Source organism: Nerophis ophidion, linkage group LG15 (assembly GCF_033978795.1).
Source record: "Nerophis ophidion isolate RoL-2023_Sa linkage group LG15, RoL_Noph_v1.0, whole genome shotgun sequence".
In the NCBI taxonomy this organism is placed as follows: domain Eukaryota; kingdom Metazoa; phylum Chordata; class Actinopteri; order Syngnathiformes; family Syngnathidae; genus Nerophis; species Nerophis ophidion.
This window is the reverse complement of record NC_084625.1, coordinates 32,625,740-32,634,979: the sequence shown is the minus strand read 5'-3', so window position 1 is coordinate 32,634,979 and position 9,240 is coordinate 32,625,740. Positions and strand designations below refer to the sequence as shown.

The following is a 9,240-nucleotide window of genomic DNA, read 5'->3' as shown; positions in this document are numbered from 1 at the left end:
ACGTGACTATTCGTGTTGGCTTTATGCTATACTAGCATCTAACTTTTGTTATTTTGCTTTGTGTATTGAAAACACTTTTCTAACCTGCATGCTGCTTGCTAGGGTTATACAGTATACCAATATTGGTATAGTACCGACATACAAATGAATCATATTTGGTACTCCACCGCCTCTGAAAAGTACTGGTTCCTCGTCGTGGTCATGTCGTGTCATTGTTGGTCTTACAACCAAAGGAGCCTGTTCGGCAGCGCACAATCACAGAGTACTTAAACAGTGCGTAGACAGAAAAGGGAGAACGGACACATTTTGTCTTGGAAAATAAAGATAAAGGTGAAGCTATAACACTGAAACACCCTTAGGAAGAGGTGCTTTAAGACATGGCTAGCTAGCTAGCGGTTACAGTCCAGCCACATTCGGCAGTGTTTTTGCTACTTCTAAATCCCTAATCCTTGTCTCCATGGTGACAAATAAAGTAAGTTTCTTACTTTATTTCTTAGAAATAGCTAAACATGCTTCACTACACACCATAACACACCGGCGTGAAAATGTAAACAAACGCCATTGGTGGATCTACACCTAATATCTACTGTAATGATACAAAATACAGGAGCGTATCTCGTTGATACCAATATGATTTCATCGATATTTTTTAGCATCACAAAATCTTTTTTTAAATTTTTTTTATTTATATTATATTTTTATAAGCTCAGAAAGTATGTCCCTGGACCCATGAGGACTTTGGATATGACCAATGTATGATCCTGTAACTACTTGGTACACGGAGTGATCCCTAAATGTGTGGTATCATCCAAAATTAATGTCAAGTATTAAACAAGAGAAGAATAATGGATTATTTAACAAAAGTGTAGATAGAACATGTTAAAAGAGAAAGTAAGCAGATATTAACAGAAAATGAACAGAGTAATAATTCATTTTCTACCACTTGTCCTTAATACTGTTGACAAAATAATAGGTGTATAAATGACACAATATGTTACTGCATATGTCAGCAGACTAATTAGGAGCCTTTGTTTTTTTACTTATTACTAAAAGACAAGTTTTCTAGTATGTTCATTATTTTATTTAAGGACAAACTTGCAATAAGAAACATATGTTTAATGTACCGTAACATTTTTTGTTAAAATAAAGCCAATACAGCAATTTTGTGTGGTCTCCTTTATTTAGAAAAGTATCGAAATACATTTTAGTACCGGTACCACAATATTGGTATCGGGACAACACTACCTGCGATCCTCCGCATCATTTGGAATCACAAACACTTCCCGATGCCAGCATAATACATCTCTCATGTAAATGCTGCCTCTTTGCTGGGTCAGCGTGGCAAATGAGAATCTGTTTAACCGTCTTACCCTGGATAAATGCATGTACATACAGAAGTCAGGACGCCAGTGTGTTGCTAATTGTTTATATTAAGGCTGTCAAATAGTTATTTTTCATCAGGTTAATCACATTTTGGAATTGTGATTGATCATGATTAATCACAGGTTTGACATACTGGCTTACATAATTAGAATTAGTTTAAAGGGGAACATTATCACAATTTCAGAAGGGTTAAAACCAATAAAAATGAGTTGCCAGTGGCTTATTTTATTTTTCGAAGTTTTTTTCAAAATTTTACCCATTATGGAATATCCCGAAAAAAGGCTTTAAGGTGCCTGATTTTCGCTATCTGTGAAGCCACCGTCCATTTTCCTGTGACGTCATCCAGTGATGCCAATACAAACAACATGGCGGATAGCACAGCAAGATATAACGAGAGTAGCTCGGATTCAGACTCGGATTTCAGCGGCCTAAGCGATTCAACAGATTACGCATGTATTGAAACGGATGGTTGGAGTATGGAGGCAGATAGCGAAAACGAAATTGAATAAGAAACTGAAGCTATTGAGCGAATAGCTATAAACGCTCTTACGCCATGTCTGCCTTAGCATCGCCGGTAAAATGTGCAAACCAAACGATCGGGACTTTCGCATCTTGTGACACTGGAGCAACTTAAATCAGTCGATTGGTAAGTGTTTGTTTGGCATTAAATGTGGGTGGAGGGAAACACTGGATGCAAATATAGCCACAAGACGTGCGCAATGATTTATTTAATTTTAAGGGCATATTTTGGTTGTACCTCAAATTGTGCAACATCTGGAAGTTCCACTGTGAGTTTGACCTTGAGGACAGGTGAAAGTTTCTTCCATATGAGGGGCAGATATGTGCGAGACAAGGTGAGCGCCATGTTTGACAATCAAGTATTAACCCAATTAGTCACAGTCAGGGGTGGTTTTCCGCGACAGTGACAGTTTTGTTTACTCTGCACTCAAAAACAAATTAAATATTGTGTCAACAGTGCAGGGAGCGCAGATTGCAAACATGTTTTTCCCCTCCCTTCAAAAAGCAGAAATGAAACAAGCGCTGTGGGAAGATTTAATTCGGAGGAAGCCTCTCTCTCCCTGTGAGGCCACACAAAGTTTTCAATGAACCGCAAACACTCCTTGTACTGTCAAGTTACCACCTCAGGATTAGTTGGGAAGCCATCTCCCCCCAAAATCTGATGAAATCTGAATTGTAGAAAAACTAAAGCTATGAAGGCACCGTGTGTGGGATTGTCAAGGTCGTAGGCCTTTGTGCACGCGGGAAGGCCAAAACAAATGACTTGGATTTTGTGATTCAACATGCCATGTACCGTATTTTCCGGACTCTAAGCCACTTCACTTTGAACCCTGCGGCTTATAAAATGGTGCAGCTAACGGCCATTTTATGTATTCAACAAATAGTTTTCATATTCCGTATGTGGGCCTACCAAGGATGTCGTAGTGGTTCGTGTTGTGGTTTGTGCAGCCCTTTGAGACACTAGTGATTTAGGGCTATATAAGTAAACATTGATTGATTGATTGATATTACACTGCTAGAGACACTGAAAAGCTGATTTTGATTGTACCAGTTCGCTGACTGCAGGTGCCTTGAACCAGAAATAGATTAGATTGGATTAGATTAGATAGTACTTTATTTATTCCGTCAGGAAAATTACAATTTTCAGCACAATCCCATTCAAGATCAGACAAACATTACAGGGAGACAGAACAGGATCGCTGACGGGTCTGCCGGCTTCCAGCGCCCCTTACAAAAAAGATGACATACAGGTAAACATGACCATCCATAGCGTTTTTCCTCGAAATGATTTTTCATTCATCAATCCAAGCAACGTTTCTAAGTTTTACAATATAACTAAACAATTATACTTACGGAACTGTCCCGTGTGTTGTCTGTTAAGAGTATTTTCATGATAATTGTATGTGGTATCGTAATGTAACTAAGCTAGCGTAGATAGCATTAGCAAATATGGCATCAAGTGCAAGTGCTTCACAAGTGTATGTTAGAAATATGTACATACAATAGCATTCTTTTGGTATTGTTTCAGTTTCGTAAATTCACAAAAACGTCACTGTGGATTCTGTTTAATTGATTGGAGGGCGAGCTTCAGCAGCGAGTGGGTCCATGACGATGACTTCTGTTTTGTTTGATCAGCCGTTTTACTGCTGTAACAGGCACCGCTTGGAAACAATTAACAAAATATGTAATTTCACAACGTACAAACCCTGTTTCCGTATGAGATGGGAAATTGTGGTAGATGTAAATATAAACGGAATACAATGATTTGCAAATCCTTTTCAACCCATATTCTATTGAATTCACAACAAAGACAAGATATTTGATGTTCAAACTCATAAACTTTTTTTTTTTTTTTGCAAATAATAATTAACTTAGAAATTCATGGCTGCAACACGTGCCAAAGTAGTTGGGAAAGGGCATGTTCACCACTGTGTTACATCACCTTTTCTTTTAACAACACTCAAAAAACGTTTAGGAATTGAGGAAACTAATTATTGAAGCTTTGAAAGTGGAATTCTTTCTCATTCTTGTTTTATGTAGAGCTTCAGTCATTCAACAGTCCGGGGTCTCCGCTGTCGTATTTTACGCTTCATAATGCGCCACACATTTTCCATGGGAGACAGGTCTGGACTGCAGGCGGGCCAGGAAAGTACCCGCACTCTTTTACTACGAAACCACGCTGTTGTAACACGTGGCTTGGCATTGTCTTGCTGAAATAAGCATGATAACGTTGCTTGGATGACAACATATGTTGCTACAAAACCTGTATGTACCTTTCAGCATTAATGGTGCCTTCACAAATGTGTAAGTTACCCATGCCTTGGGCACTAATACACCTCCATACCATCACAGATACTGGCTTTTTAACTTTGCACCTATAACAATCCGGATGGTTATTTTCCTATTTGTTGTGGAGGACACCACGTCCACAGTTTCCAAATATAATTTGAAATGTGGACTCGTCAGACCACCTTTCCACTTTGCATTAGTCCATCTTAGATGAGCTTGGGCCCAGCGAAGCCAGCGGCATTCCTTGGTGTTGTTGATAAATGGGTTTTGCTTTGCATAGCAGTTTTAACTTGCACTTAGAGATGTAGCAACCAACTGTAGTTACTGACAGTGGTTTTATGAAGTGTTCCTGAGCCCATGTAGTGATATCCTTTACACACTGATGTCGGTTTTTGATGCAGTACCGCCTGAAGGATCAAAGGTCCGTAATATCGCTTACGTGCAGTGATTTCGCCAGATTCTCTGAACCTTTTGATGACTTTATGGACCGTAGATGGTAAAATCCCTAAATTCCTTGCAATAGCTCGTTGAGAAATGTTGTTTTAAAAGTGTTCGACAATTTGCTTACAAAGTGGTGACCCTCGCCCCATCCTTGTTTATGAATTACTTAGCATTTCATGGAAGCTGCTTTTATACCCAATCATGGCACCCACCTGTTCCCAATTAGCTTGCACACCTGTGGGATGTTCCAAATAAGTGTTTGATGAGCATTCGTCAACTTTATCAGTATTTATTGCCATCTTTCCCAACTTCTTTGTCACGTGTTGCTGGCATCAAATTCTAAAGTTAATGATTTGCAAAAAAAAAAATGTTTATCAATTTGATCATCAAATATGTTGTCTTTGTAGCATATTCAACTGAATATGGGTTGAAAATGATTTGCAAATCATAGTATTCCGTTTATATTTACATCTAACACAATTTCCCAACTCATATGGAAACAGGGTTTGTATGGATCATCGACTTATAGTCTAGTGTGGCTAATATATGTAAAAATATGTATTTATTCTACAATTTGGAGGGTGCGGCTTAAATACTGGAGCGCTCGATAGTCCAGAAAGTATGGTATGCTTGGTTTGAACTTCACACAGTATCATAATTAATAAAGAGGATGTTCTCTCGTCAAGAAAAGCTTAATTGCATTATTCCAGAACCCATCCATCCATCCATCCATTCATTCATTTTCTATCACTTGTCCCTGATTTAAGGAAAAAAAAACAAAAAAACTCTACTATCACTATTCATTGTACTTGAATTAGAATGAAAGAAAATGTTATTTGTGGCCTTCAGAAGTTCTTTGCAAAGGTGGCGGTGGCTTTTACAGATTCAAAAGCAATCTATTTACTTTTGTCTGTGAGAATGCACAAACTTTCATTTGTGCGTGCGTGCGTGTGTGTGTGTGTGTACCTGCAAATGACTGTGTTGTGTATCCAGAAAGGTAGAGTCTCATTGAAATCCCTCCATCAATACTGACTTAAATGCTTGGGCTGGCAGGACAAACGTTGAGGTTCTTGTCAACACTAAAAGCATTTTCCCCCCACGAGCACCAATAAGCGGCACCATTGCCCTCTCGCCAAGGTCCTTGCTGCTAAAAACAGCAAAGTGTGAAATGATGTAAAGAGGCTATATCCTCAGGTCAGCGCGGGGCAGTCTATCGCTGAAGCAACGGGTAGTAAACGTACCCTGCAGACACCCATAGCTCAGAACAGCACAAGTTGAAAATGTAAAAAAAAAAATCAATCATCCCCAGATGTCCTGCAAGTAGCGTTTCTCCTCTCGCAGCGTGGCCAATCGCTTCATGGCGTCCAGTTGGTCCACCTGGAGCTCCGTCTTGATCATCTCCATCAAGGTGTCGTTCACGTCTTTAGCCATGTTCTTTGCGTCCCTGGAGATGGCAAATGGGTCAATTACATGACATGTTTAGTTTTCACTTTTTAAAAAATTCTCATCTATTCATGCCATGTATAACTTTACTCTCTGAAATAGATTTAATTTAAATAAGGTTTCACTATGTACAAATTTTTTTTAGGGCTGTCAATGTTAACACATTTTTTATATTAATCATGTATAAATGCAGCTTGATCAAATTCATTTTGAGCGCATATAGTCTGTCTATCTGTGTTGGTTCTGCAATGAGGTGGTGACTTGTCCAGGGTGTACTTTGCCTTCCGCCTGATTGTAGCTGACATAGGCACCAGTGCCCCCTGTGACCCCAAAAGGGAATAAGCGGTAGAAAATGGATGGATAGTCTTTTACTTGAACCTGCTCAGTGATTAGGTCAATGTGGGGTTGTCACAATTACCAACACTGAAACAATACATCTCTATCAGCTTTTCTCAGTAGCGTTTTTCACTTTATTTTCGAGCTGCCTCAAATAATTTTGTCCACTATTTATTACTTTTGTACTTAAGTAATCCCTCGTATATCGCTGTTAATTGGTTCCACACACCACGATAAATGAATTTCCATGAAGTAGGATTAATTAATTATACATCAAAAATAAAATCAAGTTTACTACCTTCTGGATACATTTTTCAACATTATGAGAGCTCTCTACACATAAAACAACACACTTTAGTCACATTTACATTCTTTTAAAGGCCTACTGAAACCCAGTACTACCCGCCACGCAGTCTGATAGTTTATATATTAATGATGAAATATTAACATTGCAACACATGCCAATACGGCCTTTTTAGTTTACTAAATTGCAATTTTAAATTTCCCGGGAGTTTCTTCTTGAAAACATTGCGTAATGATGACGTGTACGCGTGACGTCACGGGCTGTTAAGAAATATGAGCGCTGCACAATGAAAAGTTACACACACACAGCTATAAGTCGTCTGCTTTAACCGCATAATTACACAGTTTTTTGGACATCAGTGTGCTGAATCTTTTGCAATTTGTTCAATTAATATTGGAGAAGTCAAAGTAGAATGATGGAGTTGAGAAGCTTTAGCCTTTAGCCACAAAAACACACGGTGATTCCTTGTTTAAAATTCCCGGAGGTGAAACTTTACTATGATCACAGCGAACATGGATCCCGACGGAATGTCAACCAGCAGGTTTCGGTGAGAAAATTGTGGTAAAAAGTCGCTTCTTACCGGAGATCAGCTGAGCTTGTGCCGCCCATAAAGCTGCTGTCGACTTTCCTGAGACACTGCGCGTCAAGACACCCGTGGACAAACCCCTCCGACTATCAGGTAATATTAAACTCACTAAAACACTAGCAACACAATAGAATGATAAGGGGATTTCCCAGAATTATCCTAGTAAATGTGTCTAAAAACATCTGAATCCGTCCCAATGCAATCGCGTTTTTTTTTTTTAACTTTTTTTTTTTCCTCGTCCGTCGCTATCAATATCCTCAAACACAAATCTTTCATCCTTGCTCAAATTAATGGGGAAAGTGTCATTTTCTCGGTCCGAATAGATCTTTTTGTTGGAGGCTCCCATTAAAATCAATGTGAATATGTGAGGAGCCATCAACGGGTGACGTCGTTGTCTGCGACTTCCGGTAGAGGCAGGGCTTTTCTGTTAGCACCGAAAGTTGCAAACTTTATCGTGGATGTTCTCTACTAAATCCTTTCAGCAAAAATATGGCATTATTGCAAAATGATCAAGTATGACACACAGAATGGACCTGCTATCCCCATTTAAATAAGAAAATCTCATTTCAGTAGGCCTTTAATTCAATATACAGGTGCTGTTCATATTATTAGAATATCATGAAAAAGTTTATTTATTTCAGTAATTATATTCAGAACGTGAAACTTACATATTATATCAATTCATTCCACACATAGTGATATATTTGAAATGTTTATTTCTTTAAATTTTGATAGTACTGACAATTATTGAAAATCCCAAATTCAGTATCTCAGAAAATTAGAATATTAGTTACGACTAGTACCAAAAAATTATTTTTAGAAATGTGGACCAACTGAAAAGTATGAACATGGAAAGTTTCAGCATGTACGGCAATCAATACTTAGTTGCTGCTCCTTTTGCCTGAATTGCTGCATCAATACGGCGTGGCATGGAGTCCACCAGTCTGTTGCACTCCTCAGGTGTTATGAGAGCCCAGGTTGCTTTAATAGTGGCCTTCAGCTGTTCAGCATTGTTGGGTCTGGCATCTCGCATCTTCCGCTTCATAATACCCCATAGGTTTTCTATGGGGTTAAGGTCAGGTGAGTTTGCAGGCCAATCAGGAACAGGGATACCATGGTCCTTAAACCAGGTACTGGTAGTTTTGGCACTGTGTGCAGGTGCCAAGTCATGTTGGAAAATGAAATCTTAACCTCCATAAAATTGGTCCGCGGCAGGCAGCATAAAGTGTTCTAAAACTTCCTGGTAGACTGTTGCATTGACCCTAGACCTCAGGAAACACAGTGGACCAACACCAGCAGATGACATGGCACCCCAGACCATTACCGATTGTGGAAATTTGACACTGGACTTTAGGCAACATGGATTCTGTGCTTCTCCTGTCTTCCTCCAGACTCTGGGACCTTGATTTCCAAAGGAGATACAAACAGTTTACTTTCATCTGAAAACATAACTTTGGACCACCCAGCAGCAGTCCAGTCCTTTTTTTCTTGAGCCCAGGAGAGACGCTTTTGACGTTGTCTCTTATTCAAGAGTAGCTATACACAAGGAATGCGATAGCTGAAGCCCATATCTTGCATACGTCGGTGCGTGGTGGTTTTTGAAGCAGACTCCAGCTGCAGTCCACTCTTTGTGGATCTCCCCCACATTTCTGAATCGGTTTTGTTTGACAATTCTCTCCAGGGCGCGGTTATCCCTCTTGTTTGTACACTTTTTTCTACCACATCTTTGTCTTCCCTTCGCCTCTCTATTAATGTGCTTGGACACAGAGCTCTGGGAACATCCAACCTCTTTGGCAATGACCTTTTGTGTCTTGCCCTCCTTCTTTAAAGTATCAATGGTCATCTTTTGGACAGTTGTCAAGTCAGCAGTCTTCCCCATGATTGTGTGTCATACAGAATCAAAACGAGAGACCATTTAAAGGCTTTTCCAGGTGTTTTG

At 39.3% G+C, this 9,240-nt stretch overlaps 1 protein-coding gene and 1 long non-coding RNA gene across 3 annotated transcripts in view; one reads left to right on the top strand and one right to left on the bottom strand.

Moving 5' to 3' along the window:
* Positions 1-2,093: 2,093 nt before the first annotated feature.
* The window catches only part of mtrr (5-methyltetrahydrofolate-homocysteine methyltransferase reductase), an 85,821-nt gene continuing 78,674 nt past the window's right edge, over positions 2,094-9,240 (bottom strand). For both annotated transcript variants that reach the window (XM_061922047.1, XM_061922046.1), the window contains exon 14: positions 2,094-6,076. In XM_061922047.1, the coding sequence (XP_061778031.1) occupies positions 5,932-6,076 (145 nt within the window). In that variant the 3' untranslated portion in view covers positions 2,094-5,931. The remainder of the gene's footprint in view (positions 6,077-9,240) is intronic.
* LOC133569596 (uncharacterized) overlaps positions 7,083-9,240 on the top strand; it is a 51,444-nt gene continuing 49,286 nt past the window's right edge. The window contains exon 1 of the long non-coding RNA XR_009809832.1: positions 7,083-7,394. This is a non-coding gene — a long non-coding RNA (uncharacterized LOC133569596). The remainder of the gene's footprint in view (positions 7,395-9,240) is intronic.